Source organism: Penaeus vannamei, chromosome 40 (genome assembly GCF_042767895.1).
Source record: "Penaeus vannamei isolate JL-2024 chromosome 40, ASM4276789v1, whole genome shotgun sequence".
Taxonomy (NCBI): domain Eukaryota; kingdom Metazoa; phylum Arthropoda; class Malacostraca; order Decapoda; family Penaeidae; genus Penaeus; species Penaeus vannamei.
The window spans coordinates 23499248-23516747 of NC_091588.1; the positions used below are offsets into that span (position 1 = coordinate 23499248).

The window sequence follows — 17500 nt, forward strand, 5'->3', positions numbered from 1 at the left end:
AGTGCGACTGCGCCTTCGAGCGGAGGGTCACGGACTTCTTGCTCTCGAAGGAGTACGAGAAGAAAATCGCCAGACTGAACGCGACGATGCTGGAGCTTCTGGAATCTTCGCACCCGAACCTCCCGGCCTCGTTCCTGCACCGACGAGGACTCGCGGGCGGATGCGACCTCCTGCCGTCGCAGTTCGAGTGAGTCGCCGCCCTTCGGTTGCGTGTCGTTCCTGTTTTATTCGTTGTGGTTCCTCATTTTTCATTCTCATTTCTCCTGTTGTTCTACTTCTGTTTTTTCCCCCTTTTTTTAATGTTTCTCTCTTTTTTTCTCTGTCTCTCTTTCTCAATCTACATTTTTACATACATATTCTTCCAGTTCTTTCGCGTCTCTCTCTCTCTTCACTATTTATATTTCTTCGCTTCCTCTTCCCATTATATTTCTCATTCTTTTATTGTCATTTCCACTTCCTCTCCTTCCCCATCCCCTTCTCCTCCCTCCTCTTCCTTTTCCCTCCTAATAGTTTCCTCTTCTTCCTCATCTTTATCTTCCTCCTTTTCTTCTCTCCTTTCTAACGCCATATATGTTTCATCTATTATATGGTAATTACACCTACATTTAACTTTTAAAAAAATCAAAATATTCATTTTCGAAAAAAAATGTCCTTTCACGGTAATTTAATTTCTATTGCTTTCGATTTTATTTCTAATTATTTATCTCTTGGTGGTTATTTTTTCATGGATTCATTTTCGATTTTTCAGTCTCTGATGTTCATATTCCATTGATCGTTTTCAGTTATTCATTTTCGACTAAACGTTTTCAGTTGATGAAGTATTCTCAATCCTCTCCACTGGGTCGCTTTAACTGTCCATTTTCAGATTTCATTTCCGTTGTTATTCGTGAAGGAAGGGAACTGATATTTGCAACTTAACCAAACCCTCTGATATATATGTGTGTATGTGTGTAAATATATATTTATATATATATATATATATATATATATATATATATATATATATATATATATATATATATACATACTTATATGTATATATATACATATATACTGAATCCCTAAGCATCTCCCTGGGTGCCGCATGATGTGATTGATTTGACTGATACACACACACACACACACACACACACACACACATATATATGAATATATGTATATATGTATACATATATATATATATATATATGTATATATATATATATATATATAATACATATATATAGATAAATCGACAAATAAATAGATACACACACATGTATATGTATATATATATGTACGTATATTTATATACATGCATACGAATGGAAAAAAACACTCTACCGTGCTAATACTATATATGCATATATAGATAAACAGATAGATAGATAGATGCACATACAAACACACACACACATAGATATAGCAGAGCGGTCGTTTAATTAGCAAATATCGTTTTCGCTCCTTTTTCAATGATGATTGAAATGAACAACTCAAAATTACCAAATGAAGGAGATACGTATATATATGTATATACATATGTATATATACACATAACACAACCACACACAGACACACACACACACAGAGACACACAGACACACAAAGACACAGACACAAACACGCCCACACACACACACACATTCACACACAGACACACACACACACGAGTCTAATCTCCCCCCCCCCCCTCCTCAGCATCGACTGGCACAACACGGTGTGGCAGGAGGCGGAGGCGGGCGTCGAGGAGGCGGCGGCGGGCGTGGAGGAGGCGGCGGCGGGCGTGAGGGCGAGCGAGAGCATCCTCCTGTACTCCGCCTTCTACGACCCGAGGACAGGCTCCGGTGAGGGCCGGCGGGGGCGGCGCCGTCGCTCGGAGTTTGGCCTTGAATTGATGTTGTGTGCTCAGCTTTGTCAGTCTATTTATACGTGATGTATATATATACATACACACACACACACACACACACACACATATATATATATATATATATATATATATATATATATATATATATATATATATATATATATATATATATATATATAGAATATATATACCGAATGACTGAGAACTATATTGTAAACTCTGATGAATTTTATCTTCGGATGAAATCTAAGAAGATTGATATTGCTTCATTCTGATGGCATTCAAATTATCCTGTAGAATTATTATTCATAATCATCATTCATAATCTTCATTCCGCAGTACATAGCACCCATCTTCTTTGAGAAGTTCTTGCAGTGTAACTTCCTCTCCGCAATGTCTGGCGCTTCCCTCTCCTTTCCCATGCGCGAGCGAGGTCGAGGGAAGTCTCTCGGACGCTCGAGAAAGCGCAAGAGGGAGGCGTGTCTGAGTCTACGCAAGGTCTCTATTCGAGCCGAGACTGACCTCGTGAGTCGCGCCAAACGCTTTGGATTCCGGACGGACGAATCCGTAGAGCCTTGTGCCGATGGCTTGGTCGCCTTGTGTGCGAGTTCCCATCTCAGGGATAGCAGTGGTTTAAAGATTTAGTATTAATTCCATTTGTGACAATGGATATTCTTTGCTGTGACTTACGGTCTGTTTCATTTTGCCCAAATCTGCCCCTGTGTGCAAGGAATGGCCGGGGTAGAGTGTTGGCTTCCTTCCCTGCTGCGAGACGTGTCAGCTGTCTTGGGGTTCCCGGGCGAGGCTCAGCTTCGCGCATCGGACTCCTCGTGGAGTTCCTCCCAAGCGGCATCGCCGTGGCAGCCGAGGCATAACCATCTCTAGACGAGCGGGCATTCACACGGTGCCCACGGAGGAGGCGCCTTCGTTGCGTCATATGCTGGAAAAGGTCATGGGAATAACCTTTCATTTCCGATGAAGACCTAGTCGGAGCTCGCGAAACGGTTCCGTCTTCGGGAGCCTCTGGAGCTGCTGCGGTGCATGACCAGGTGCAATCGCTGCATGACCTTTCATGAGGGAGATTTAGCTCTCGCTGTGGGAGCTCGCTGTGAGCATACCAGCCAAAGGGGGGAATGACATTGCTCTTGATACTAACGCCATGTGATGTGAAGGTGATGTAGATCGCACACGCATCTATGTATAAGTCCGTGGTTCGCCAACATGCTGTCTCGTTTATGTGGTTTCCAGGTGAGATCCACTCGCACAGGTGAGTCGACTGCGTTGATGAGGATTCGTCGAGAGAGAACGCTGAACTGACCTTCCTTCCCCATGATGATTTTTATCATTATTATTATTATTTATTTATTTATTATCATATCATTATTATTTTTTTGTCACGAGAAATCATACTGACTTGACCTCCTTCCCCATGATGATTTTATTTTTATTATTCATTTATCTATTTATTTATTTATTCCTCATTTTTGCCATGAGAAATAAGACTGACCTGACCTCCTTCCTTCCCCATGATGATTTTTTTTCACGAGCAATAACACCTGACCTGACCTTCCTTCCCTCGTCGCCAGGTCAGCCCCCGTGCGTGCGGATCCTCGGGATGAGTCGCCGCGAGAATCCGGACTCGATGTGGTGCCAGCTGTGGTTCGACGCCCGGGACGCGCCGGTGGCCGTCAGGGTGGCCGGCGTCGGTGAGGCGAAGGGGGAGGGGGGGGGGGGGGGAGAGGGAGAGGGAGAGAGAGAGAGAGGGAAAGAAGGAGAGAAAGAGGGAGAGAGAGCGAGAGAGAGAGATTTGGGGGAGGGAAAAAAAGAGAGAGATGGGGAGAGAGAGAGAGAGAGAGAGAGAGAGAGAGAGAGAGAGAGAGAGAGAGAGACAGACAGACAGGCAGAGAGAGAGAGAGGGAAAGAAGGAGAGAGAGAGAGCGAGAGAGAGATTTGGGGGAGGGAAAAAAGAGAGAGAGAGATGGGGAGAGAAAGAGAGAGAGAGAGAGAGAGAGAGAGAAAGAGAGAGAGAGAGAGAGAGAGAGTGAGGGAGAGAGAAAGAGAGATTGGGGAGAGAGAGAGAGATTTGGGGGGAAGGAGAAAGAGAGAGAGAGAGAGAGAGAGGGAGAGAGAGAAAGAGAGAGAGAGAGAGAGAGGGAGAGAGAGAAAGAGAGAGAGAGAGAGAGAGAGAGAGAGAGAGAGAGAGAGAGAGAGAGAGAGAGAGAGAGAAAGAGAGAGAGAGAGAGAGATAGAGAGAGAGAAAACAAGCATAGACCCTTCCTTATATCTTATTCGTGCATTTATCGACGCCATCTTACCCATGCATTTATCCCTCCTCTATTAATTTCTCTCTCCATCTTATCCATCCATCTTATCCCTCCTCTATTAATTTCTCTTTTCTTAAAAAAAAAAAAAAAAAAACGAACGCCCTCAAGGTAAGAGGGGGGGGACCTCGAGGTGCATTTGATATTTTGATATTTTGAATTTGGATGTGAAACTGAATTTTTGAATTTGAATCTGAATCTGAATTTTTGAATTTGAATCTGAATATGAATTTTTGAATTTGAATCTGAATCTGAATTTTTGAACTTGAATCTGAATATGAATTTTTGAATTTGAATCTGAATTTGAATCTGAATATGAATTTGAATCTGAATTTTTGAATTTGGATGTGAAACTGAATTTTTGAATTTGAATCTGAATTTGAATCTGAATTTTTGAATTTGAATTTGAATCTGAATCTGAATTTTTAAATTTGACTTTAGATCTTGGTTTTGCATTGAAATTTGAATCTGAATCTGAGTTTTGAATTTGAATCTCAACAGGAATCTGAATCTGCTTTTTGAATTTGGATTTGAATTCGAATCTGCTTTATATATATATATATATATATATATTTGGATTTGAATTTGGATGTGAATCTGATTTTTTAAAATTTGAATCTGAATCTGAATTTGAATCTGAATCTGAATCTGAATTTTTGAATTTGAATCTGAATCTGAAATTTTGAATTTGAATCTGAATCTGAATTTGAATCTGAATTTGAATCTGAATCTAAATTTGAATCTGAATTTTTGAATTTGAATCTGAATCTGAATTTGAATTTTTAATTTGAATCTGAATCTGAATCTGAATTTTTGAAATTGAATTTGAATTTGAATCTGAATTTGAATCTGATATTATGAATTTGGATGTGAATCTGACTTTTTGAATTTGAATCTGAATTTGAATCTGAATTTTTGAATCTGAATCTGAATCTGAATTTTTGAATTTGAATCTGAATCTGAATTTCTGAATTTGAATCTGAATTTGAATCTGAATTTTTGAATTTGAATCTGAATCTGAATTTTTGAATTTGAATCTGAATCTGAATTTTTGAATTTGAATTTGAATCTGAATTTTTGAATTTGAATCTGAATCTAAATTTGAATCTGAATTGTTAAATTTGAATCTGAATATGAATCTGAATTTTTAATTTGATTCTGAATCTGAATTTGAATCTGAATTTTTGAATTTGAATCTGAATCTAAATTTGAATCTGAATTTTTGAATTTGAATCTGAATCTGAATATTTGAATTTGAATCTGAATCTGAATTTGAATCTGAATTTTTAAATTTGAATCTGAATCTGAATTTGAATCTGAATTTTTGAATTTGAATCTGAATCTGAATTTTTGAATTTGAATCTGAATCTGAACATTTGAATTTGAATCTGAATCTGAATTTTTTAATTTGAATCTGAATCTGAATTTTTGAATTTGAATCTGAATCTGAATCTGAATCTGAATCTGAATTTTTGAATTTGAATCTGAATATGAATTTTTGAATATGAATCTGAATATGAATTTTTTAATTTGAATCTGAATCTGAATCTGAATCTGCCTTTTGAATTTGGATTTGAATTCGAATCTGCTTTTTGAATTCGAATTTGAATTTGAACTTTTCCCGCCCTGGCCAGGTCGTGGGAGGTCGAGAGCGAGCGTCGTCTGCCTTCGTCGGCGAGCAGGACGGGTGAGTGGGGTGGGGTGGGGTGGGGTGGGGGTGGGGGTGGGGGTGGGGGTGGAGGTGGGGGTGGGGGTGGGGGTGGGGGTGGGGGTGGGGGTGGGGGTGGGGGTGGGGGTGGGGGTGGGGGTGGGGGGGTGGGGGGTGGGGGTGGGGGTGGGTGGGGGGTACTCTAGTGATGTTGATTACGATGATAAAGATATGATGTTGCCCGTTATGTGATGATAATGATGATAGTAATGATGACAATAACGATAGTAATGATGATAATGATAGTGGGAGTTCTGTAATGTTAACGATGATGGTAATGATGATGATATGATAATGATGATATTAATGATGATGATAATGATGATAATGATGATAACAATAATAATAGTAATAGTAATGATAATAATAATGATTATGATAATATTGATGATAGTAATACTAACTATAACAAAGGTAATAATGAAATTGATGATGATAATGATTATAGCAATAATAAGGATAATAATAATAATAATAATAATAATAATAATAATAACAAAAATGTAACAATAATAACAACAATATTGATAACGATAGGAAAGATAATTGGGATAACATTATATATTACAATAATCATCATAATAGTAATAAGGATAATTATGATAAAAATAATGATAAAAATAATGAAAACAATATTAATGATGATAGGAATTACAACAAAAACAACATTAATAATAACGTCAACATCAATAAAAACAGTGATAATAATAACAATAATTATGATTATAACAATATTGATAGCAATGATACTAACAATGATAATAATAGCTATACCCCCCCCCCAGCAAGGACCCGCCCACCTGGAGCGTCGCCGTCTGTGGCCCCGCCCTCTTCTACTACAACGAAGACTTCTCCGACCGCCTCATCGAATGGCTCGAGACGCTGCGGGCCATGGGCGTGGCGAAGGTCTTCCTGTACGAGACCGACGTGGCGCCCACACTAAGCCAGGTTCTACGCCACTACGAGCAGGACGGCTTGGTCAGCACCTTGCCGTACTCCTATCCGCCGCCGTATCCGAATCACCCGGCGACGCGATGGTTCGTGTGGCCTTTGTTTTGGTTTTTCGCTTCGTTCGGATCCGTTGACTTCGACTTGGGATGGTGTTTTGTGATGGTGGTGAGGGGTGGGAAGAGGAAAGGGGATGTGAAAAATAGTTATATATTGTTATTACTCATTCTGATGAAACTTTTGATGATAGATTTTATTTTCTCTACCTTTTCTCCTTTTCCTTTCTCAACCTCATTCTTCCCCCCTCCCTCTCTGCCTTCCTTCTCCCCTCCTCCTCTCAGGATATGGAGACACCTCGAATCCGAAAATTACTTCAGCCAAGAGAACGTCTACTTCAGCGACTGCGTGCTGAGGCACATGCACGAGTACCGCTTCATCGCCCACTTCGACCCCGATGAAGTGCCTGTCCTCCCGCACCACCAGACGCTTCCCGGGCTGGTCGCCGAGCTGCTCAGGTAGGGGTCACAACGCTCGATGGGGTCACTGGGGTCCATGTGGGGTCACTGGGGTCCCCGTGGTCATTGAGAGTCCTTGGGGTCGCTGGGGTCATTGTGGTCCTTGCTCTTCCGGGGAGCACACAGGGAAAATGTCATAAATTCGCTCGCTGCCAAGTGATACTCCGCTGCCAAAGGCTATGGGCCACTGGCCCTTCCTCCAAATACAAAAGTCCGAAGTCATACTACACAGACTAAGACTGGGTTACCCATGCACTTGGCAAACTATTGATGACGAGACTGCCAGGTTATGCGAACACTGCAGCGAGTCTAACGCCACCCTGTTACATTATTTGCAGACTTGTGAACACAATTTCTAAGACAGGGACTACCCACCACAGCCGCCGAGCTGGTAAAAAGGGTTTGCCACATGCTTCCTCCGTGGCAGCTGGATCGCTTGCTTGCAATTCAGGCACCACGATAGCAAACAGTTCAAAGAAAACACTTGAGTTGACTTGAAATAGTTGACACAGGCCGGGCCACTCTAGAGAAAAGGACCGGGCGAAGCAAGACCGCAAATCTAACTGAACTGAACTGAACTGTAAGACATTGCTGTAGATGAACTAAATAGTAGCGTTTTTAAGTGCCTGGGGACGATACTGTCATAATCTGCTGTAGATATAAGGGCATGCTTTTTGTTATGAGTTCTCCCGCGTTGTGTACAACTCACAACACAAAACATATTTAAGTACATAAACCGGTCGTATCCTTAAAGAACATGGAATCCACTCTTTGAAGCACAAATCCTCTACGAAGGAACAATACCGCGAAAGAATTGGCCTGATATACCACACTGAGGCGAGAGGATAAGAATATTTATGTTGAAACTGGCAGTCCTGAAGTCACGTTAAGGCTTCCTACAATCGTGAGGATTCTGGCATAAGAAAATTGTGTCAATTTGCGTTACATAATTTCTTTAAGCATACGGCCATAAGTATCTATAATCACCAAGAGACATACTGTAACTAGAATGGATATAGAGGCCCTTTTAAGTGCTCAGAGACAAAGACCATGATATGTGCGTGTGTGTGTATTATATATATATATATATATATATATATATATATATATATATATATATATATATATATATATATATATATATAGATAGATAGATAGATAGATAGATAGATAGATAGATAGAGAGAGAGAGAGAGAGAGAGAGAGAAAGAGAGAGAGAGAGAGAGAGAGAGAATGAACGAAATGGAGAGAACGAGACAGAGAGCGAGAGAAAGAGAAAGGATTTTGACATCGCGTCCCCCTCTCACCCTTCACCACCCTCCCCCCCCCCCCCCCCACGCAGGACCTCCTCGGGCAAGGCCTACCCAGCCTACAATCTGCAGATGATCAACTTCTACGAGGACCTCCCGCCCGTGGAAGAGGTGCGCGATCTCCCTCCCTTCCTGTGGGTCCTCAGGCACGCCGCGCGACTCAAGGAGGACCCCGCGTTCGTCACGGGCCACTCCAAGCCCATCTTCGACATGGACTTCGCGCGTGGAGTGTTCTCGCACGCGCCCGTGACGTGCCTGGGTGAGGTTCCTGTGATTTTTCTTTTTGCTTCTTTTATTCCTGGTTAATTGATTGATTTTTTGTCGTTACAGAGAATCCACATGACGTTTTTCTTCTTCCTTTGTCGTTACAAGGAGGCAATGCGACGTGTTGATTTTTAATTGTTGTTACAGTGAACCCACAGGATATTTTCTTTTTTGTTATTATAGTGAACCAAAATGACATTTTTTTAGTCATTTCAGAAAACAGATTTGGCATTTTTTCTTTTTGTCTTTACAGAAAACACATGAATTATTTTTGTCTTTACAGAAATCCTATATGACATTTCCTTCTTTTTTTGTCAATACAGACAACCAAATTGCCTTTTATGTCATTACAGAACATTCATATGACACATTTCTTCTTCTTCTTTTTGTCATTACGAAGAGCCAATATAACAAGTGTTGATGAGATTCAATTTTCTTTTTTTTTCTTTTTTGTCGTTATGTCCCCATTCTACACATCCGTTCTAGCTCCCAACCCCGTGCCGATCGAGGAACCGAACAGGAACGGGAGAGATCGGAAGGAGACCGTAACGGGGTCTTAAAGGAACGCCAGGGAACGTTAATGGACTTCCTTCGACCGGTAGGAACGGCTGGGACAGCTGAGTTCCGGCTGCCTTTCAAAAATGTCAGCCGTTCCCCTCCAGTTCAGAGTGAACGGCGTCGAGTCCTGAACACGTCGGCAATTGAACGGACAAGGCAACGCGAACGGACGGGAAGGGAACGGCCTCCCAAATTCATCCCACACCTGTAGCGTTCCCATGCCGTTCCCTGCCGTTCCCTCCTCTTCTCATGCCGATCCTGCAACCTCCTGAGCCGGTCCAAGATAACATTTTTTACTCTCCGGTAGTGTTCCGAAATCTCTGTAATGGCGTCCTGATTTCGTCCCAGCCGTTCCAATGCGGGGAAGGCTGGATCAGTAGCGACTCGAGGAGGTGTCATGGCGTCTGATTCTATTTTTGGAAAGATCACGTGGGGTTCATTTCGATGACGTCACCAAAGTCCCGGATGCTTTGTGAATATGGTCGATCATTCTGGTCCTTTCAGTTTTCAAAAGGGAAGGAAAACAATGATTTTGATGGTTATATTTTCCCTGAACAATCATCAAAATAGCCCTGTGGGACGCCGTGACACCTCGAGTTGCTGCTGATCTCGCCTTCCCCGTTCCAATACCGGCCAAACCGCTCCATACCTTTCCCTAAATGTTCCGACCACTGTTTCAAAAGTCCTCTTACCGCTCACAGTCCCGACCTAGCTAGAGTTCACACCGCCTTGCGAGAATTGTTCATCAGGTGCAATAATCAGAGAAAACAGCCGTTCATACAGCGTCTGATTGGCAGGGCAGCCGTCCCGAGGCTAGCCAGAGCCCGGATTCTCAAAGGAGCCTCGAGTTAGGACGCGCTGGAGCCCTTAACCGTCCTGCTGTATTTCCCTTGTTTAAGAGCGAAGGGAGTTGCTTTCCCGCCCGCCGTGAAGCGCTGAAGGCTGCTCTCCCCCTTTAACCTAAGGCGCCTTCACTCGCACCAACATGGCGGGTCCCTTGCTCTGTGTGTGGGCCGTAAGATCGCTCGTAAGTTAAGGCGCCTTAAGGAGATACGGAGCCTTAACGCCCTTGAGAATCCGGCCCCAGAATCACGGGAGGCAAGATGGACGCGTAGAACGGGGGCATTGCAGAGATCCTTGCAATATGCTGGCGACCTTTTTGTCGTTGCAGTGTTTGCAGTTGAATTATTCATGAACTATTTATTAAGGTTTTATTTATTATATATATATATATATATATTTATTTATTTATTTATTTATAATTGTTACTATTGTTGTTGTTCCTTTTATTATTATCGTTGGTTATTGCTCTTTTCTTTTTCGTTTTTTCTATCTTTCCCTTGTCCTGATTGTCCATTCTTCTTTTTCTTCTTATTTTTCCATCTTTTTCCTTCTCCTTTTTATTTTTTCTCCCCTTCCTCTTCCTCCTCCCTTTCCTTCCCTTTCTCCCCCACTTGGCATCGTTATTCTTCTTATTATTGCTGTTACTGTTATTATCGTTATCGTAGTTGTAACCGTTATCATTTTCATCATTTTCATCATTTTCATCATTTTCATCATTATCATTATCATCATTTTCATCATTATCATTATCATCATTTTCATCATTATCATTATCATCATTTTCATCATCATTATCATCATTTTCATCATTATCAATATCATCATCATTATCATCATTCTCATCATTGTTATTGTTGTTACCATTATCATCATCCTTATCATTATCAAACATTATCATGATTATTATTTTCATGATAATTATTACCATCATCATTACAATAGGATGGTTATTGTCCTTGCATTTCTTGACTAATTTATAATCTAAAAATGTCGATCTGCTCGACACACTTAATAAGTTTCAGTCGCACATTTTCCCATTTACTTCAATCATTTAATTTTAGTAATAGACCAGGAATAATAATAATAATAGAAATAATAAGAAAATAAGAAGAAAATAAATAAGCCATATCAGAAATATACTTAAATCAATTGTTTTCTGCAGGTATGTGCGAGGCTGTGAAAAGGGTAAGTCCAAGCCTGGCTTACCTTGGGCACTTCAAAGGGACCTGTGGAGAGAAGTGCCAAGACAAAGACCTATTGAGGACAGAGACAGCACATCTGCGATACAGGGATTTGGTCCTTCAGGCTGTCACTTCCGTTAAGAAGAAGCTACAGCTGGTCTAGTTTAGTGTCAGCTCTGAACTGGAGTATTAAAATATCCTTATGTCGTTTTACTCTTGTATAATGAATTATTACGATTTTTCCAGCTACCTCATACACCGTGGTTGTATTTCCCCCTTTTTCTTAGAAATAAATGTAGGTTTAGTTTAGTCCTGACTTTTTCAACCAGTATCAGAGTTTGTTCAGCTTCAATTTTCAATAGTTCAATCATAGAGGACTTAGGCAAGATATTGTTAATTCATCATTAAATTAAACAGATGAAAGCAATTTGTTTCTAAAGAAGAGAGAGGGGGGGGGGGGAGAGCGAGAGAGAAAGCGAGACGGGGGAAGTGAAAAATAGAGAAGGGAGGAGAGAGAAAGAGAGAGAGATGGTGGGGTGAAAGAGAGAAAGAGAGAGAGATTGGGAGGCGAAAGAGAGAAAGAGAGAGAGGAGAGAGAAAGAGAGGGGAGAGAGAAAGAGAGAGAGGGGGGGAGAGAAAGAGAGAGAGAGGGGGGGAGAGCGAAAGAGAAAGAGACTGAGAGAGAGAAGAGAGAGAAAGAGAGAGAGGGGAGAGAGAAAGAGAGAGAGAGAGAGAGAGAGAGAGAGAAGAGAGAAGAGAGAGAGAGAGAAGAGAGAAGAGAGAGAGAAGAGAGAGAGAGAGAGAGAGAGAGGAGAGAGAGAAAGGGAGAGAAACAGAGAGAGGGGAGAAACAAAGAGAGAGAGGGAGAATGAAAGAGAAAGGAGAGAGAGTGTCGGAAGAATATTCGAGCGAAATAGATAAGAACATTTTTAGCCGAATCACGGGAAGCCATGTGAACCGCGGAACGCTAGGTGACCTGACCTGGGCGTGGCCACAGACACCAAGGCGCCCAAGCTGACCCCACGCGACGGAACGGCCAGTGCGACCTAAGACACGACATCCTCAAATCCCCCTTGGCTGACCTCCTTCAACGTCATAAGAAGAAAAAGAAGAATGGACAATCAGGACAAGGACAAGGGAAAGATAGAAAAAAAAACGAAAAAGAAAAGAGCAATAGCCAACGATAATAATAAAAGGAACAACAACAATAGTAACAATTATAAATAATTTCTTGCCGCCTGAAGAATGAAATATAAGAAGCACCACGGACTTTGTCTATAACCGCTTTGTGAATTCCTCACAGAGAGAGAGGGAGTGTATGTGAGCGTGTGCGTGTGTGTGTGTGCGTGAGTGAGTCAGTCTGTATGAGTGTGAATGTACAAATACACCAAAGTTAAGTAATGCACCCATGAAATTTACAGGAACAAGTTGTGAATATAAAAATGGCGAAAAATTTCCACCTTCACAGCCCTTGAATAAAGATATATAGCTAAACTGTAGATCTTTTATTATTGGTTCTGCATATACAAGCCTATGTACATAAAAATTACAACTTATTCATATTTTGGAAATAGTAGTAACATTATTAGAAGCATCATATAACAGCAAACTTGACATCTTGGTAACTAAAAACTAAAAATTCACATTAATAATTTACATGTATAGCCTTCGATCTGACATTAGAATCATAATATTTGTTAAACTGAAAACATGTACTTAATTTGCAAAAGAAAAATGAAAAACCAAACCGTATACACCATTCCTCTAAAACTAACATACACAAAAACTTCATCACATTCATTGTCTACAAAAATGTAACACAGAGGGCACTGATAGCACAATTCGAAGGAATGTGTTGTTTTTTCCTCAGGTCTCCGTAATTGACTGAGGACTTTTACATGCACATACTTTTAATACTTTTAATGTTATTTTTATAGCATAATTATTAGAATGTTACCAATAACAGTAAGTACAATAAAACCTTAAAAAAGACAGCTTTCCAAAAACAAAGAAAATGATAATCAGATAAGATAGGTAGGACTAATAATTGACTCCTTGGTAACTCAGCACTTGTGGGGCCATCTGTCTTTCTCTCTCTCTCTCTCTCTCTCTCTCTCTCTCTCTCTTTTCTCTCCTCTCTCTCTTTCTCTCCCGCCCTCTCCCTCTTTCTCTCTCTTTCTCCCCCCCCCTCTCTCTCTTCCTCCCTCTCTCTCTCTCTCTTTCCCTTTCCCCTCTCTCTCCCTCTTTCTCTTTTTTCTCTGTTTCTCTCCCCCCCCCCCCTCTCTCTCTTTATCTCTCCCCCTCTCTCTTTTCTCCCCCCTTCTCTCTTTCTCTTCCCCCCCCCCCTCTCTCTCTTTCTCCACCCTCTCTCTCTCTTTCTCTCTTTCTCTCTCTCTCTCTTTCTCTCTCCCCTCTCTCTCTTTATCTCTCGCTCTCTCCTTTCTCTCTCTCTTCTTTAGAAACAAATTGCTTTCATCTGTTTAATTTAATGATGAATTAACAATATCTTGCCTAAGTCCTCTATGATTGAACTATTGAAAATTGAAGCTGATCAAACTCTGATACTGGTTGAAAAAGTCAGGACTAAACTAAACCTACATTTATTTCTAAGAAAAAGGGGGAAATACAACCACGGTGTATGAGGTAGCTGGAAAAATCGTAATAATTCATTACACAACAGTAAAACGACATAAGGATATTTTAATACTCCAGTTCAGAGCTGACACTAAACTAGACCAGCTGCAGCTTCTTCTTAACGGAAGTGACAGCCTGAAGGACCAAATCCCTGTATCGCAGATGTGCTGTCTCTGTCCTCAATAGGTCTTTGTCTTGGCACTTCTCTCCACAGGTCCCTTTGAAGTGCCCAAGGTAAGCCAGGCTTGGACTTACCCTTTTCACAGCCTCGCACATACCTGCAGGAAACAATTGATTTAAGTATATTTCTGATATGGCTTATTTATTTTCTTCTTATTTTCTTATTATTTCTATTATTATTATTATTCCTGGTCTATTACTAAAATTAAATGATTGAAGTAAATGGGAAAATGTGCGACTGAAACTTATTAAGTGTGTCGAGCAGATCGACATTTTTAGATTATAAATTAGTCAAGAAATGCAAGGACAATAACCATCCTATTGTAATGATGATGGTAATAATTATCATGAAAATAATAATCATGATAATGTTTGATAATGATAAGAATGATGATAATGGTAACAACAATAACAATGATGAGAATGATGATAATGATGATGATATTGATAATGATGAAAATGATGATAATGATGATGAAAATGATGATAATGATAATGATGAAAATGATGATAATGATAATGATGAAAATGATGATAATGATAATGATGAAAATGATGATAATGATGAAAATGATGAAAATGATAACGGTTACAACTACGATAACGATAATAACAGTAACAGCAATAATAAGAAGAATAACGATGCCAAGTGGGGGAGAAAGGGAAGGAAAGGGAGGAGGAAGAGGAAGGGGAGAAAAAATAAAAAGGAGAAGGAAAAAGATGGAAAAATAAGAAGAAAAAGAAGAATGGACAATCAGGACAAGGACAAGGGAAAGATAGAAAAAACGAAAAAGAAAAGAGCAATAACCAACGATAATAATAAAAGGAACAACAACAATAGTAACAATTATAAATAAATAAATAAATATATATATATATATATATATATATATATATATATATATATATATATATATATATATAATAAATAAAACCTTAATAAATAGTTCATGAATAATTCAACTGCAAACACTGCAACGACAAAAAGGTCGCCAGCATATTGCAAGGATCTCTGCAATGCCCCCATTCTACGCGTCCATCTTGCCTCCCGTTCTCAAGTGATTCTGGGGCCGGATTCTCAAGGGCGTGGGATGTGGGATGAATTTGGGAGGCCGTTCCCTTCCCGTCCGTTCGCGTTGCATTGCCCAAGTTCCGTTAACGATCCATCCGTTCAATTGCCGACGTGTTAAGGACTCGACGCCGTTCACTCTGAACTGGAGGGGAACGGCTGACATTTTGGAAAGGCAGCCGGAACTCAGCTGTCCCAGCCGTTCCTACCGGTCGAAGGAAGTCCATTAACGTTCCCTGGCGTTCCTTTAAGACCCCGTTACGGTCTCCTTCCGATCTCTCCCGTTCCTGTTCGGTTCCTCGATCGGCACGGGGTTGGGAGCTAGAACGGATGTGTAGAATGGGGACATAACGACAAAAAAAAAAAAAAAATTGAATCTCACCAACACTTGTTATATTGGCTCTTCGTAATGACAAAAAGAAGAAGAAGAAAAGTGTCATATGAATGTTCTGTAATGACATAAAAGGCAATTTGGTTGTCTGTATTGACAAAAAAGAAGGAAATGTCATATAGGATTTCTGTAAAGACAAAAATAATTCATGTGTTTTCTGTAAAGACAAAAAGAAAAAATGCCAAATCTGTTTTCTGAAATGACAAAAAAAAAGGCATTTTGGTTCTCTATAATAACAAAAAAGAAAATATCCTATGGGTTCACTGTAACAACAATTAAAAATCAACATGTCACATTGCCTCCTTGTAACGATAAAAGAAGAAGAAAAACGTCATGTGGATTCTCTGTAACGACAAAAAATCAATCAATTAACCAGGAATAAAAGAAGAAGAAAGAAAAATCACAGGAACCTCACCCACGCACGTCACGGGCGCGTGCGAGAACACTCCACGCGCGAAGTCCATGTCGAAGATGGGCTTGGAGTGGCCCGTGACGAACGCGGGGTCCTCCTTGAGCCGCGCGGTGTGCCTGAGGACCCACAGGAAGGGAGGGAGATCGCGCACCTCTTCCACGGGCGGGAGGTCCTCGTAGAAGTTGATCATCTGCAGATTGTAGGCTGGGTAGGCCTTGCCCGAGGAGGTCCTGCGTGGGGGGGGGAGGGGTGGTGGTGAAGGGTGAGAGGAGGACGCGATGTCAAAATTCTTTCTCTTTCTCTCGCTCTCTGTCTCGTTCTCTCCATTTCGTTCATTCTCTCTCTCTCTCTCTCTCTTTCTCTCTCTCTCTCTCTCTCTCTCCCTCTCTCTCTCTCTCTCTCTCTCTCTCTCTCTCTATATATATATATATATATATATATATATATATATATATATATATATATATATATATATATATATATATATATATAATACACACACACGCACCATATCATGGTCTTTGTCTCTGAGCACTTAAAAGGGCCTCTATATCCATTCTAGTTACAGTATGGCTCTTAGTGATTATAGATACTTATGGCCGTATGCTTAAAGAAATTATGTAACGCAAATTGACACAATTTTCTTATGCTAGAATCCTCACGATTGTAGGAAGCCTTAACGTGACTTCAGGACTGCCAGTTTCAACATAAATATTCTTATCCTCTCGCCTCAGTGTGGTATATCAGGCCAATTCTTTCGCGGTATTGTCCCTCAGTAGAGGATTTGTGCTTCAAAGAGTGGATTCCATGTTCTTTAAGGATACGACCGGTTTATGTACTTAAATATGTTTTGTGTTGTGAGTTGTACACAACGCGGGAGAACTCATAACAAAAAGCATGCCCTTATATCTACAGCAGATTATGACAGTATCGTCCCCAGGCACTTAAAAACGCTACTATTTAGTTCACCTACAGCAATGTATTACAGTTCAGTTCAGTTAGATTTGTGGTCATGCTTCGCCCGGGCCTTTTCTCTAGAGTGGCCCGGCCTGTGACAACTATTTCTAGTTAACTCAAGTGTTTTCTTTGAACTATGCTATCGTGGTGGCTGAATTGCAAGCAAGCGACCCAGCTGCCACGGAGGAAGCATGTGGCAAACCCTTTTTACCAGCTCGGCGGCTGTGGTGGGTAGTCCCTGTCTTAGAAATTGTGTTCACAAGTCTGCAAATAATGTAACAGGGTGGCGTTAGACTCGCTGCAGTGTTTGCATAACCTGGCAGTCTCGTCATCAATAATTTGCCAAGCGCATGGGTAACC

At 40.7% G+C, this 17500-nt stretch overlaps 3 protein-coding genes across 3 annotated transcripts in view; 2 read left to right on the plus strand and 1 right to left on the minus strand.

Moving 5' to 3' along the window:
• Nucleotides 1-4655, plus strand: part of LOC138860287 (uncharacterized) — an 11037-nt gene extending 6382 nt beyond the window's left edge. The window contains exons 3-6 of the mRNA XM_070117492.1: nt 1-187; nt 1678-1823; nt 3436-3555; nt 4612-4655. The exon at nt 1-187 is cut by the window's left edge and continues 467 nt beyond it. Of these exons, the coding sequence (XP_069973593.1) occupies nt 1-187; nt 1678-1823; nt 3436-3555; nt 4612-4655 (497 nt within the window). The remainder of the gene's footprint in view (nt 188-1677; nt 1824-3435; nt 3556-4611) is intronic.
• Nucleotides 4656-5726: 1071 nt separating this feature from the next.
• Nucleotides 5727-11961, plus strand: LOC138860196 (uncharacterized). The gene is made up of 5 exons (XM_070117367.1): nt 5727-5857; nt 6664-6915; nt 7168-7341; nt 8684-8910; nt 11479-11961. Exons 2-5 carry the CDS (start codon nt 6770-6772, stop codon nt 11658-11660), a joined length of 729 nt encoding a protein of 242 aa, XP_069973468.1. The 5' UTR covers nt 5727-5857; nt 6664-6769; the 3' UTR covers nt 11661-11961.
• Nucleotides 11962-13867: 1906 nt separating this feature from the next.
• LOC113800434 (uncharacterized) overlaps nt 13868-17500 on the minus strand; it is a 7433-nt gene continuing 3800 nt past the window's right edge. Inside the window, exons 5-6 of the mRNA XM_070117404.1 lie at nt 16187-16413; nt 13868-14409 (exon numbers count right to left, since the gene is read on the minus strand). Coding sequence (XP_069973505.1) covers nt 14228-14409; nt 16187-16413 — 409 coding nt within the window. The 3' untranslated portion in view covers nt 13868-14227. The remainder of the gene's footprint in view (nt 14410-16186; nt 16414-17500) is intronic.